Source organism: Spea bombifrons, chromosome 5 (genome assembly GCF_027358695.1).
Source record: "Spea bombifrons isolate aSpeBom1 chromosome 5, aSpeBom1.2.pri, whole genome shotgun sequence".
Lineage (NCBI taxonomy): Eukaryota > Metazoa > Chordata > Amphibia > Anura > Pelobatidae > Spea > Spea bombifrons.
Window position 1 is genome coordinate 108,027,388 of NC_071091.1, and position 16,013 is coordinate 108,043,400.

Consider the following 16,013-nt stretch of genomic DNA (forward strand, 5'->3'; position numbering starts at 1 on the left):
CGACAATTGTTTGATTGTGGAAATGTTCCAGTCTCGCCCCAACCGGCCCTCCGACTGAACAGGGGTCTCGCGCTCCAAGCGGAACAGACCGCCAGGTTCTACTCACCCCGCTTAGACGTGTCTGTTCTTTCTCCGGGGTTTCCATCTTGTTTGGCTCTCTGGCTCCTGAGCTGCAAAAAATAAATAATGGAAATATCCTATATTAAGCACACTTGTAAACACGGCACATCTAATACAGAGCTGGAGAATGATATAAGTCGCACGTATAGAATAAGCGCAAATGACGGGACGTGCAGGAGCGGGAAGTCATCTCTCTGGTTTGGAGAGGCTGCAGCTAGACATGGAATTCATTGACTTTCATGCATGTGATAAGGTGCGCTGGCCCTTTAAATCTCCATGTGGTCCGTTTTGCATTTGCCCCCGGTCTTCACTGCCAGCAGGAGATGCATTCGGCTGAATGCATTTCCCCGCACCTGATGTATTCTCAACCAGAGCCTGCTCTGCTGGGCTCCGTGGTCTCTTTAGACCCCAGAGCGCATGCATAAAGTCTTCCCATTGATTTAAATGGGCGTACATTGCCGTCACTGATTGACAACTTAAGCAGCCAATCAGTCTCAGGTAACTTTGGATCATGGAAGCAAGATGGCCATCTGAAAGAACGCACATTAAAGCCCCCCCGGAAGGTTAGGGTGACTCTGAGAACGTTCATCTGATTGTCCCTTTCATGAATAGTTTGAAGAGCTCACAAGCTGGAGTTTGTTAGGAGAAGGAAGTCATTTTTCCAGTTAGTTTAAAAAAAAAAGGAACTATTATAAGCTAATAAGGAGCTTCTCGGGAGGAGAGACTTCACTCCATATGTAGTAAGGAGCAGTACTCTGCCGAATTAACCATCCGTGAAGCCTTAGAAACGTTATTCCTGGCCCTGCTGAATACGCAAAGCCTTCAAAGAAGCAAAGCTTTATTCAATCACGTAAAATCTTTTATTTGTCACGTGACGCGAGAGGGAGTGGTGACCCTATTGCCACAACAAGGAAATAAAATGTCGCTCACAGCTTTTTAAGAGATTCTATTTACTGATATTACGGTTAAATGTTAACGTGATTGATGTTGAGATCAGATTCAGCGCGCGGCAGACCCACCGTGATCTGATTGATATCCCGTGCCAACGTTTTTTCCTCCCCGGACATTGCCTTGTGCCCTTACTCACCCCTCTTTACAGTCCTTGGGACGACATGGCGACCCGGAACAGGCGATGTTACTGTTCTCATCCAGTCTGCTGGTGGATACCCGAGTCCTAAAAGACATTTGAATTTCTATAATTATTTGACCATTTTTACCCCACAAACACTTCAGGGCCAGACTATCCGTGGGCAGACGTGCCCAGGGCGGCAAGCTGGTAGGGAGAACCACTGGTCATTCCTACATCAGCAGACTGGGGCCACGCTCCAGGGACCATGCTAGGGGCCAACCCAAGGACCTCAATTAGCATTTATCTCGGGTCTGCGATACTCGGTTACCTCCTGTTAATTCTGCGAGCAACCGCTACATCCAGCACACGGGAATACATACATCTCTCCGCCGTCCCCGAGCCGGACGTCTCGCGTTTGCCCGGTTTTGCTGTTTTCAAGAGGATTCACACCGTATTCCGGACTGCTAGAAAACCAGAGATAGTTAATGCATCCGCATCGCGTACAGAGTGTCACAAAAAAACAGGACTGGCATCAACGTACACATCGCATTGCTCGCCATTAGCGGACCCCCCTTTACACCAGCACTGCGTTCGGAGGCCGGCACTAACATTCTTCAAGTTTTTGTTTTTTTTTTTAATACATTTTATAATTTTTTTAAATATATCAACATTACAACAATGCATTTTTATCAAAACGTCCCCATAGATACCTCTTATTTGCGGTGATTTAATGCTAAGTCTTAAAGGAGTATAAGCTGCAGCAGCCGTAAACAAGCAAACAAGATCCACCTTTCTATAATAATATTCAAGAAGTTATGCTTAAAGTGTGAGAATATAATAAAAACATATCCTTTAAGAAAATAAACCCCCCCGCTATGTGAAAATAAAGCACTGCTAGATATACAGAACCGTGTGTATGAGAAACCCAGCGCAGACGGGGTTAATGTTGTAAATGCCTATTGTAGCTGGAAATGGCTGGTTTTTAATGGAATCTCTTCATATGTAGAGGCCCTTTATCACTCCCATCACTCCTGTGTTCCAATGGCCCTTTATCACTCCCATCACTCCTGTGTCCCAATGGCCCTTTATCACTCCCATCACTCCTGTGTTCCAATGGCCCTTTATCACTCCCATCACTCCTGTGTTCCTATAGCACGTTGTGTTCGCTGATCCAAGTTTAACTTTAAAAGGCTAAGTGATGGTTACAAAAACCCTTTTTGCGATTCCATTAAAACAGCGAAGCGACCCCAAACTTTTGAACGGCAGCGTGTAACTTAAGCAGCTTTACCTGGTTACTGCGTTATCTTGAAGCAACTTCTCACAGCGCTGCGTGGGCTAAAAACAGATATAAATACATTTACAAACAGGTGGAAACAATAGTAACGGAAATTCCAATGGAAGATAGTTTCGATGCAGCGTTTCATCCCCGGCCCCCCGAGTTACTGCACAGTACAACCTCGGCTTATTCCGCAAGCAGTCAGAAGTCCCGGCTGACCAAACACCCGACTACATGCAGATATAAATCTGTGGAGCTGGTTCTTTTTCTACGGGACGTTATTAAATGTATGCGGATGGCTTTACATCGCACTGTACACAACTCTCCCCAGCAAGCCTGAGCCGGCCCTGTATAATGTATAAAGAAATGACAAAAACCCTTTTCTCCCTGAAAGTTACCTGTGTGTCCTGGACACGGTGCTGCGGGGATCGCTCTTTTTCTTGACGATCGCATTGGTTTTCTAGTTTTTCCCCATTGAACTTCCTTTTCCTAAGAAAGTTGGCACGTATTAGCAGCATCAATAAAACATGAACCAGTCCGCCCGGCACGTGCGAGACGCCGCGCAGAACGAAGACAAGTCGGAATACGCTTATCATAAGCGGATTATAGACGGCACTTGGCTGCTCATTCCTAACCTGGAATCCTGGAGGCTGGCGATGGCGGACGGCACGGCCTCATCTCTGAAGCAGTTGGTCCGGACTAACTTGACCGGCGCAGATTTACCCCTTCCTGGCTCTCTGTGACTCTTTTCAGAAGGAAAGCGGATTTGATTTAGCATTCACAGGCAGCAAACAGCTATCAATGACTTATTACAAACATTCACGTAATATACACTACTGTTAAAAAGTTTGGGTTCCAATGGCCCTCTATCACTCCTATGTTCCAGCGGCACGTTGTGTTCGCTGATCAAAGTTTAAGTTGGATAATTAAGGATAATTGATGGTTATACAACCTTTTTGCAATTATGTTACAGCCAGAAATTCCCTTGTTTTCCATGAAAGCAGCTCAATGACACCAAACTTTTGAACGGTAGTGTACCTCCCTTACAGACTCCAAGCCCTTGAAGAAGCCGACGGTCAAGCATTTTATTTCACTACATAGGATTCTCTCTTATCAGCTCGCATGGCCTGTAGGCAGGCGTATTAATGAATATGAGCGAAATTCCTAGCCAGTCTTAGAATCGCTCTATAGATAGGTAGCACTCAGGCTTTTGGTGTAACGCTAGCCTCAGGATACACCTAGGAGTCCAAAAATAAGGCAGGAACTTATCAGGGAGAGCCTAGAGTGAGCGTGTACGCTAACCGGGCACATACTTTTTTTTTTTTTTTTTTTAATACAAAAAAAAAAAAAAGAAAACTTTTTATTCTAAAAAAAACACCAAAAAAAACCAAAAAAAACCCTAAGTTTTATTTATTAGTCTCACCCGCTCAGTTACATCATTTTCATTACATCTTTAAATCAATCAACAAAAATCTGCCTTCCTATTAACCGTTTCCCTCTCCCTGGCCAACGGCACAGTTTATACCCTTTAAATGTTTCATTATGGGAGCTGCAAAGGCTCGCTGGGGTTTGACCCCGAACAATGCATTGGGATATTACGGAGCTTTTTTTTGTTAAATTACCGATTTCGAGTCTTCTGAGCTCTGGTGCAGGACCGCCACGTCCTCTATAACCATCGTGGGCCTCCTAGCGAAACCTAAAGGAAATGATCAAAGCCAAGAGAAATTATTAACGTAACGATTAACGAACACACTAATCCCACAGAGATTGATGTGGCTACAGCAAGTCTGAGACGTGTCTACGGAGAGGGAAATAACGTCATCCCAGTAGCAAAGATTGGATGGAGACACCACATGAAGCCATTAAAGAACCATCAAAATGAGAAAATAAATGGCCACCGCTTGTTAAGATTACAGAATACACCACAGAGTTCAGCTTCTATTAGACCTCTGGCTGTCGCAGTTTGTCAGGCTGCAAGAGCCCCATATACTCAGGACAAAACGGGCCCCGTCCCAATCACTCCTTACCTAATATGCAGGTCTCCTTAACCCCACTGCCCCTTCCCTTACACCCCCTGCATGTCCCACTCAACTCTCTGCCCCACTTCCTCTTCTCTATCTCCCTGCCCCACTTCCTCTTCTCTTTGCCTCCTTGCCCCACTGCCCCTGCATGTCTTCCTATCCCACTATATCTCTGCCTCCTTGCCTTACTATCCCACTGTCTCCTTGCCCCACTTCCTCTTCTCCTCAGCTTGACTTTTTGCCCCACTTCCTCTTCGCCTCAGCTTGACTCCTTGCCCCACTCCCTTGTGTCATGGCTTGGGAGCGCCTGACACCCTCCGTCCCGCCGGCTCTGCAGTCATATATCCCCGCTCCATCTCTCTATGTCCCACGCACCTCTCCCGTCACCTCCTCCGCGGGACCGCGCTAAAACATTCCCTGGGGCTCAGACGGGAAGTGACGTCGCTACCGCGTCCTCACGTCCTCCGCCTTCCCAGCTTCTCGTTAATGGACAACAAAACCGCTTCCGCTTCCTGCGCCCCGCCCACTGAAAGATCCGCCTCGGGGATCAGGCCCTTATTTAAGCATTTATGAGGAGGCCATGCTGGGCACTGGCTTTAAAACTTTGCGGCCTGAGATAAAGAGTCCTCTCCTCAGGGCGTTGTAATCAGTGTGCAGGGCCTGCGAGTTCCGTGCTTCCAGTAATATCATTAAAGTACTCTAGTACTTGCTGCCCTGTACCATGCCTTTTACAAATCCTGGTCACCCCAATATAAGGATAAGACCCTGAGGGCTGCAAAATCCTTATCATTTATTAAGGGGACACTCCGGCCATCACATGGACTCTAATACATATAATAGCTGTGAGGGCCCTTTAAATGTATGTGATGTCCACTTGCAGATGCTTGGGGGGGGGTTCTGGAGAAGACATCCTGCCCTCCCCCGACCCCTGGCTGTTTAATGTGCAGGAGATGCGTTCTCCCGGCAGGTGATATACTTACCGCCAATCAACTCCAGCAATGGCTCAGTCGGGGGTCTCTGCGGACCGCTCTGCGCACGCTTAGAATGTGCTCCTGTTTAATTCAATGGGACAGCTTTCCTGCCTCTCTAAGCGAGCAAAGCCGTCCCCCTCAGTAGGTTGTAAGATCGCTGACGCTGCGTGTGGTTAAACTGCCCCTACGGTGTCTGATCCCGTTAACTCCCGCCAGCTGAGCAGCGAGGGGATGGGTCCTTGATGTCTGCAAAGTAACAGCACCGGGCGCATGTTCATTGCGAGTTATAAACGTGATTTATTACATCAGGGGTTAACATGCAACTGGCCCGGCGCAATCCTGGAAGCCACAACTTTCCCCCTGCCTGGTGCCTGCCCTGCTAGGACTTTGCTGGGGGCTTCTGATATTTTTCTCTCCCCAGCAGAGACAGTAACGCATGTTTAACCCCTTAAGGACAAAGGAGCGGTCCCTAAACCCATCGAAAACAATGAATTTTGAGCCCATACATGTACGGGGTTTGTCATTAAGGGGTTAAAGATACTGGGAGAGGAGGAGAAGAGGGCTCTGGCTCTGGGAGCTTACAATCTATCTGGCGTATACCTCCCAACGTCAATCCCTGGCGAATTAGAATGCCGGGAGCGGAGCTCAGAGGGTAGAGCGTCACTCCAACGGTCGGCTATACAATGCATGCGCACAAATCTGAGAATAAAATTGGGATTGCGGTCCCGAATCCCACTGTCCCAAAAAGCAGGATGGATAGAGTGTCAAAATCAGTAGTGTCAAAATTGGGACTGCCTCCCACAAAACAGGACAGTTGGGATGACTCGACTGCAGTGAGGGTGGTATGTATTACCCTCTACCACTTCTGCTGGGAGGCTGCTCCCCTTATCTACCACCCTCTCAGTAAAGTAAAACTCCCTTACATTCCATCTCAGCCTCTGACCCTCTAGTGTTAGATTCTGGTCTCTTGTTCTAACATTTCTCCTCCTTTGAAATAAATTTCCCTCCAGCAAACCAGAGATGAGGTGGATTCAGTCGGATAACCAGGCAGCAACTTCTGTATCTTCAGGAATCTTAAGTCTTCAATGAGAGAGATGATCCGCTGGTCATGTGAGTGACGGCGCTCACTCACCCGCATAAGGGGAAGATGGAAAGGGTTAACAGGGTATCTCTAATGAGTTTCATGTGTCCGTGGGCTTCCAGGGGCCGGTGTCACCGTGGGAGCTTTTATGATCGGAACGTATCACGCCTTATCTTACAGGAATACTCCACAATCCTGCGGCTTGTTAATGGTTTACGTAGTATTTATTTTTTTTTCTACAAACCGGTATTGGTATTTACAGATTTTAATGATAAAAGCTGCGAAGGCGAGAGCTCCCCTTTACCCGTAACCAGACGTCTTTGCATAGTCGAGGTGTTAAAGGAAGATAGTTGGTTCAAATGGCCACCGACTCCCATCGCCTATCGTGTGATGGTGCCGCATCTGAAGGAGAAGGAAAACATCAGAACAGCCAACATACAGCATCTGGTTATTAAATATCACTCAGATGACGTTGTCTAGGGGGATCTTTTGAGGGACCGGAGGCAGGGGAGAGATGGATAGGCCGGGGGAGGGCATTCCAGAGGATAGGGGCAGCCCTGGAGAAATCTTGTAAGCGCGCATGAGACAGGAGTGTATGGAGAGGTGAGTGATGAGATGTAGACAGGGGAAAGAGTCAGGATTCTGAAATCCGGTGAAGAGACTGACAGAGGGGAGAGACGTTAATTAAGCGATGGGAGAGGAAGATAAGTCTGGCAGCAGCATTCATGGTGGATTGTAGAGGGGTTAGACGGTTAAGAGGGAGACCGGCTAAGACAGAGTTACAATAATCAAGACGGGAGATGATAAGGGCATGGGCGAGAGCCTTACTGGCATGTTGTGTTAGGAAGGGACGGATGTGGCCAATGTTTTTAGAGACAGACTGAATGGGGGAGGGGTGAACGAGAGGTCAGGGTCAGGGGTGACACCAAGACGGGGAGATGATAGTAAGAGGTGCTCTTAGATCTGCTCAGCCTAAGAATGTGACGGGCCGGCGAACGTAAAAATGTGATCTCGACTGCCTCCTACCAGCAAATGTCTGTAGTTACCCATGTTATAAACACGGGAAACAGAGGAGCCAACAAAATAATAATTAATACTTCTTTATTACTCTCTTATTTACATTAGTGTATGTTTTATACATTGATTTACACTTATTATCTCACTTACCGGCTGTCACTTTATAACATCAATAGCATACCTTGGGATAATATTAGCTCAGCGCTAAATAAGTACAATCACGCTGAATAATGAGTATTGATTCTGTAGCGTGGGTTAAAACTCATGGGTTAATTTTTAACGAAAGCACTTTATGATCTTTATCATTAGTCACCCTGTCATGAGAAAGAATATTATTAATATTAATCAATATCTTATCAATTATTCATTTCCCCCTAATTCCAGACTTTTTTGGAATTCTCACATTAAGATAAAAACTGTTGTGCTTTTATTATGAGGATATTAGATTTTATTAGACTTAAGATATTAGATTTTAATAGACGTAAGAATTTGATTTCAATTAGAATTACTTTATTTTTGCTGGCTAATTTCGAAAAAGGGATTGTTCTTCTTCGGCTTACCCCCATACTTGTCTACTATAATAATCCTTAAAAATAGTAATTTTTCTCTTTTTTGGTTAAAGGTGATAAGGAAGTGACGATATATTAATCACCGTATGCTCATGTATGTTACATGCAGTGGCTGGTAGTTCAACCAGGGTAGTATTTCTGCGATCAGTGATTGTTGATGCTGATCGTAGTTACATAGTTAAGCTGAAAAAGGACCGGCGTCCATCAAGTTCGGCCTTTCCCACATCTGTTTATTTCTTGATGTTGATCCAGTTGTGGCTCTTCCAATAGTGTAGTTCTTGTAGTGTATGTAAGTGTTGTGTTTTTGGTGTCGATTTTTCTATTAATTGGTCTCCAGTCGGTCTTGACTTCCCAGATGACATCCCGCTGACTCTCACAAATTCAGTAATCTCTCTCCCCTGCCTGTACCAGGTTATCTCCCATTTCTCACGTTTGTCAGGCTATAAAATCAATACTAGTAAGCGTAAAGCCCTAAATGTCAACCAGGAGGAAGCACAACATGACCAGAAAACAAAACTCCAATACCTTGGGGTTAACATCACAAACAACCCCAGAACTCTGGACCAAGAGAACCCCCACACACACTTTTCCAGGCAATCAGGAAGGACGTATCCTGCTGGTCGGACTATGAGACCCCGCGGATAGGAAGAGTACCCTAAAAATGCACTACCACGCGTATTGTACCTCTTCATAACTTTTCCCGTACCCAAAGAGTCAAACACTTATGTTCAGATTCATCTGGAGAACAAGAAGCTTTCGGGGCTTTGGAAGCCATTTCTCTTGCCGTACATATGACTGTCAATCCAGCTGGTTGTCTGTCATGTTCAAAATCTCACTAAACAGAAAAAAAACCTGAAAACCTTGTGAAAATTTTACTTTATGACATTTGGCGAGTACAACGCCCAAAAGACAAATATTTTACATTCTTTTCTAATGTCCATTGTTCTTACTCTCTGAATGATATGATCTTAACAAATCGCTATTTATTAGATGCATTTTATGCTTCATAAACTGGCCCCATTTAGGGGTCATAACCGTTAATAATAATTCTGAGTACTATTCAAGAACCTGATGGAGATTAAATGAGACGTTACTTTGTATGTGAGCGATTTGGCTAAACAAACTAAGAGTTGCATTGAAATAAACGATCGTGGAGAAGTCTCATGATCATACCTGGAACTCTTCGGGTTTGACCCGGAGATCTCCAGGTGAAACACCGGTTCTCCGGTTCCACCCCCGAATCCTCCGGGTCGCAGGAGTGGGGTCTTGACACGCCCCGCTTCCTGCCCATTTCCCCTTTAAATAGAGGTGTTTCCCGTGATGTCAGCAGGAACGCCCCCTATGTCAGCGGGACCGGCCACGGACATCACAGGACTGCCCACCGATGTCAGCGGGAGCGCCCACAGTCCTGGAAGCATCCTGCAAGGGAAGGCTCCGGGTAGCCGTAGCTAAGAAGTTCCCAGGATCTTTGTTGTGGTGAACGTTTAAATTCTTTATGCTCAGTCTTTTCATATACCGTATTTATCGGCGTATAACACGCACTGGTGTATAACACGCACCCCCATTTTTGAACAAAAAAACTGAACAAAAAAAACTCCATCAGAATCACTGCTATCTGGGAAACCACACACACACAGTAAGACACACACACACTCAGACACACACACCCTAACCCCCCTTCTCAGGATCTCCCCTCTCTCTCCCTAACCCCACCCCGGTCACTTACCTTCAACTCCTGTGTTGGAAGCGTGAGGCGTTTGTCTCGGGTGCCGGCGCTCACTGCTGAGCGCCAGCACCCGAGACAAACGCCTCACGCTTCCAACACAAGAAATGAAGCGCTGAGGCAGGCGGCGGTGGCGGCGGCGGCGGCGGCGGCGGCGGAGGAGGAGGCAGGCGGAGGAGGAGGAGGAGGCAGGCGGCGGAGGAGGAGGAGGAGGCAGGCGGCGGAGGAGGAGGAGGAGGCAGGCGGCAGGCGGCGGAGGCTGGAGGCTGGCGGCAGGCGGCAGGCGGCAGAGGCTGAGGCTGAGGCAGGCGGCGGCGGCGGCCGCCAGCAGAGGAGTCCTGGATTTCTGTCAGTCAGGGGGGCCCGAGAGTTGCCGAGCGGTCATCTTCAGCAACCGCTCGGCACCCCTTGGGTCCCCCCTGACTGGCAGAACTCCAGGGCCCGGTCACAGTTGCGACCCCGGTTGTTCCGCCACTGGCTCTAATATTTATCGGCGTATAACACGCAGGTAGGATTTCAGCTTCAAATTTTAGTTTAAAAAGTGCGTGTTATACGCCGATAAATACGGTAATTGGTTACTTTTAATCACTCTCTATATAATTTAAAGGTTTACATCATCAGTGATGTAAAAGCATTCTTAAAAAAAACCCAAATCTCTCCAAGGTGGACATCAAGATTTTGGCAGAACCCCTGAAAATAAGATACGAGATGCAGTACATCGTGATCAGGATAGCTTTGTCCAGGGAAGATATTCCGCTAACTATACACCTAAACTTTTTGTTTCTTTTTTCATTACATGATATCAATTAGCGTAAGACACAATCAATTTGACGTGAAGAAGGCTTTTGACAGACTTCTGGAATTTTCTAGAGAAAGTTTTGGATGAATTTGACGTTAAGGGATCTTTTAACTCCAGTACAATGTCCTTTTACATGGTTCCCCAAGGTGAGATGGTATTGGTCCAGGATTAGACTCAAGTTGGTTTGCAATCAGAAATGGTACTCGACAAGGTTGCCCGTTAGCTCCATTACTCTACATCTTGGCAGCCTTGATTAGACGGACCTCTACGATTCATGGCGTCGAGATTCCTTTTAGTGTATAATCCTTTTGACCATAACAGATCCGGAAACCTCCGTTCTATCATAATGGAATATAGTACGTTTTCAAATTATAAATTTAAAATAAACAAAACACAGATTTTGACTTTAATTTATCTTCGGCGCGACTTAATAGTCAGAGAAAACGATGTAATTTTAATTGGTTCAATAAGGAGCACCGCTCCTCCGGGTCACCATGAAACTCCTGTTGTGACGCACCCCACTTCCCGCCCAGTCCCCCTTCTTCCTGCGTATGGGGCTAGCTCCGCACCCAACGTCGGTAGGACTGCCCACTGAGATCAGCTGGACTGCCCACCAACGTCAGTGGAACCTCCCAACCACAAAGTTCCAAGGTATGCTTACAATACGTGGCATGCAGTATATACAGAGCCCACGGTACGTGACATGCAGTATATACAGAGCCCATGGTACGTGACATGCAGTATATACAGAGCCCACGATACGTGATATGCAGTATATACAGAGCCCACGATACGTGATATGCAATATATACAGAGCCCACGGTACGTGACATGCAGTATATACAGCGCCCACGGTACGTGACATGCAGTATATACAGAGCCCACGGTACGTGACATGCAGTATATACAGAGCCCACGGTACGTGACATGCAGTATATACAGAGCCCCCGGTACGTGACATGCAGTATATACAAAGCCCACGGTACGTGACATGCAGTATATACAGAGCCCACGATACGTGACATGCAGTATATACAGAGCCCACGGTACGTGACATGCAGTATATACAGAGCCCACGGTACGTGACATGCAGTATATACAGAGCCCACGGTACGTGACATGCAGTATATACAGAGCCCACGGTACATGGCATGCAGTATATACAGAGCCCACGGTACATGGCATGCAGTATATACAGAGCCCACGGTACGTAGCATGCAGTTTATACAGAGCAGGCAGCCTGAACAGGTAAGCATATAACACACTTCTCCCTAACCCTGTTTCCTTTTCTTTTACCACCAACTATTTAAATAACCTCAGATTAATCCCCAGATAATGATTTCTGAAGAAAGGGAAGTTTCCGTTAAGGGCCGGCGTGGGAATTTATATAAAGGCTGCTGAATGTTTCCGCCCCAGCAGAGAAGCGGGTCGTTAAGGTGAGGACTAAATATTTATCTTCCATTTCTGAAACCTATTTTCTATAAAAGTGCTAATTATTATTTTGTCGATTCCTCTGTTTCTACGTCAGATTTATAAGTGAGAAACGACAGACATTTAGCTGATGTAGTAGAGGGCAAAGCTAAGATAAATGTTTTCGGGGGGCATCACATTCTAAGAGCACCCACAGTGCCCTCTGGATCCAAATAACTGCCCCGAGGGTGTACATGGCTGCTATATACGCAGTTCTGCTTGAAGGGGTATCAGAGACACAGCTGGCTTGGAGTGGAATGTCATCTTGGCCAAGAAAGTGCAGACATCTTCCTACACCCTTATCCATGGGGCACATCTTGCCCAAAACGGAGCTCCTGGGTATCCCAAACTCTGTCCTTACCCCATGTCGTGGAGAGTTGAATCATCTCGAATGGTTTCCTGTGATTTCCCTGGTGTCACCTCTTCCGACACTACCTCTCCTGGTGCTCTTTCAAATGAGTTATCCAAATGTGCATGGAAGGAGTTCCATTGGTCAACTCAGATCTCAGCCCAATGTTTTATTTCTGCTGTTTAATGATAAATTTGATTTTCTCTATCATTAGGATTAATTAAGATGAAGCACCTTGTCCTTCTGTTGGTATGCGGAGCTGTTGGATGGGCCCAGTTCTGTGGTCTGCAGCCAGGAGGTAAGATAATCTGCATAAATGCGTTTATAGAGAGTCACGTAGATTTTCAACCAAATAGAACCGTTGGTAATTCTATCTGAAGAAGGCTATGATATGTCTATCAACAATTCTTTGGAACCGGTTGCCTCTAAGTTATTGTCCTTCATGCTATTGGAGAATTTAGTCTATAATCACCTAACCTTGGTCTTTCCTCTAGCTCTTTACTTGTCGTTCTACTGAGATAGCCCTCTCCAAAGTAACCGATCACCCCTTCTACCACAAACTCTTTAGTCGTATGGTATAAGCGACCCAGCTCCCACCCGCCTCGAGTCCTACCTCTCTGATCACCCCTTTAGCGCTCATCTACCTTTTCTTCTTCTGACTTCTCACCATCTTTTCTAATTCATCTCACAAACCATGTCTCTGAAATTGCATCCTGGATATCATTTCTCTACCTGAACGCAACATCTCCAAGGCTGAGCTTCTGGTTATCTCCTCTGTCCCTAATTTCTGAAAATGCAACACTCTACTCAAAGGGTTGGCAGCCATGGTGTTGGAGCTCTCTCCTCTACCTGTCATACACGGTTCCTCACCAAATTCTGTTACTTTATCTGCATATTCATTATTTCCTCCAACAAGACACCAATGAAATACTGATTTGTAGCTTTGTGATATCCTGCCTAGATTACCCCCTGCTGACCACCCCCTTCTAACACCTTTCCGGTCAATTCTAAATACCTCTGCCGTACTAAACTTCTTTGCAACATCTGTTCATCTGCTGCTTCAACTGGCTCTACATAGCCTCCAGAATTCAATTTAAACTCCTGAACCTTACCCAAAGACCGCATGGCATCCTTGCCCCCCCCGCCCATTGGCAAAGATGCCTTCCTAACGGTTATTTTTGTCAACTGAATGCGGGATTAGGTGATGCGTGGCTGTGGATCCATGATTATATAGGACCTTTCGAATACTATTAAAAAAATAGGGGTTGTATTTTTGCGAGATTTAAGCGAGGACATACGATGCAAACCGAACTAGCATGTCCTCGTCTGAAACGTGCAAATTTAAAGTAACTTAGCCCAAATTAGTGAATCTTCAAGTTGTTGGGGCTAAAAGAAAAACTAACACTGAACTCGAATAACCACTTAGTGAATTGACCCATTTATCTATGGCTGGCTGTGTTGTGTTTCCCCCCCCCCCTTCAGCTGTAAACGTAGCGAGATCGGGAACAGCCAGTCAAAGCTCCACTTACGAACTTGATCAATTGCCAACACTTCCTGAAGCCTTTTTGGCTATTGATGGAATCAAAACAACAGACCACTTTGTGCACCCGTGTACCCACACCAAAGCTGACCACGGACCCTGGTGGAGACTGGATCTCAAGAAGAGCTTTAAGATTGACGCGGTGGTCATCGTGAACCGAATGAATTGTTGTCCAGGTCGTTTGCATGGAGCCCAAATACGAGTTGGGAATTCTGACAGTAACAACAACCCGATGTGAGTCTCAGTTATATCAAGTAATCCTCATACCAATTTACAAACTCATGTAAGGTCACGTAATGCGGAGCGCAGCTTCCAGGTTATTCTGGAGATAATAGGACCTCCTTTGTTCCCTCCGGGCTATTTAACCCAATAGATCCTTGTAGTATGATCAGACCACATAATACGGTTAACAAATCGATTGACTGAGAATGAGCTATACTATATCAGTCAGGAGGAACTCAGGGTTCTCCGTTTGATGAGCTGCTTATTTGGAAGGTTCCCTTGATTGAACATCTCTGCCTGTGCTCAGGTACCGGTAAGGCCGGGATGCTGAATCTGGTCAATGTGCTTTAAAACTACAAAGATATTTGTCCTTGTGAGTCATTCCTGTTGTATACCCGTCTCCAGTCCTTCATGTTCTGCTCATATGCTGTGTTCTTCTGTCTCGTATGAGATCACATTAAAGCATGCACAGTCCCTGGTTCCACTGAGCCATGAGTGGGAGCAAAAGAATTGGTGGCGCCATTTTACACCAAGTCGTTGCCTGTCTCGTCATTCACAGCAAATGATGACCAGGTTCCAGATAGCCAGGCGTGGCATGAGTCAGACCCCAGGCTCGGCTGAGCACAACTCACCTGCAGCTTAAAGAAAGTCCCTGCCATAAACTAAAAGAGGGGCCAAGGCCAGCTCACCCCTGACTCATAATCATCCATTACGACCTGCTATAATGAGATATACAGAATGAAGCAGGAAACACGAGGCAGGCTTGAAGAAAGATGTAGTAAGAGATCAAAGCTCTACGGTCCAGACTGATACCATTAGTATGCAAGTGACCACCAGAATTCTGATGTGAAGCCAGTAAATGTGTTACGCTCCTCTATGAGCTTTATGACTACTTTTTGTCATTGATAATGTAATATGGGTGATATAAAATCAGCAGATGCAGTACGTTAACTATTCTGATGTTCTCCTTCAGATGTGGCACCATCACCGATGTCTCTGACCCCACCATCGCTGTCTGCTGTCAGGGAATGGAGGGTCGCTTTATCACGGTGGTGATCCCTGACCGCGCAGAGTATCTCTCGCTCTGTGAAGTGGAGGTTTATGGACGGGCTGGTATAGAGGAGCCTCAGGTCTGCTGGTAGACCTTGGCCAGAGCATTCCCCATTAGGTTATTTACTAAACCTAGCCTTCGCTTGAAAATTGATACCGACTTTGTTTTGTAATTGTGTAATTCTCAATCCGTCTATTATTTTACCTAATGATTTATGGTGAAAGGTGGCTCCACCAGCATTGTCTATTAACGCTCCCATGGAATGCTTCCATATCTTGTATATTCTGCCCTCTGATGCTTGGAAGAGATCTAGGCATTTTATGGAACATTAAATACATAATATAAACTATAAAGAGTGTGTTCAGCTTTTCTACTTATTCCTAAAAGACAAATGGTGAAGTGGGAGAAGAAGACGACATGACGTCATGACCATTGTCTTGCTCTATCTTAAATCCACTTCCCAGCTGTCTTCTCTCATATTGTAAAGTATGGACAATTCCAGGAGAAATCTCTGGTTTAAATGTAATCAATGAACCTGGATCTAAAATGGACCCGGTCGTAAAATTCACCCAAGTGACAAAAATCATTGGATTGTTGGGTTCTACACAAAGTAGAATTAGAAAAAATCAGACAGCTGCCCTATTGCACTGCTTCTAGCAAAATAATATCTAGTAGGCCATTTGACCGCCTCTGTGGTCCTCACGGACAGTCGTCAGAGTGAAGTGTTTTATAGGT

At 45.9% G+C, this 16,013-nt stretch overlaps 1 protein-coding gene across 1 annotated transcript in view; it reads left to right on the forward strand.

Moving 5' to 3' along the window:
• The first annotated feature begins 12,678 nt into the window (after positions 1-12,678).
• The window catches only part of LOC128497768 (uncharacterized), a 33,439-nt gene continuing 30,104 nt past the window's right edge, over positions 12,679-16,013 (forward strand). The window contains exons 1-3 of the mRNA XM_053467929.1: positions 12,679-12,763; positions 13,948-14,239; positions 15,201-15,340. Coding sequence (XP_053323904.1) covers positions 12,691-12,763; positions 13,948-14,239; positions 15,201-15,340 — 505 coding nt within the window. The 5' untranslated portion in view covers positions 12,679-12,690. The remainder of the gene's footprint in view (positions 12,764-13,947; positions 14,240-15,200; positions 15,341-16,013) is intronic.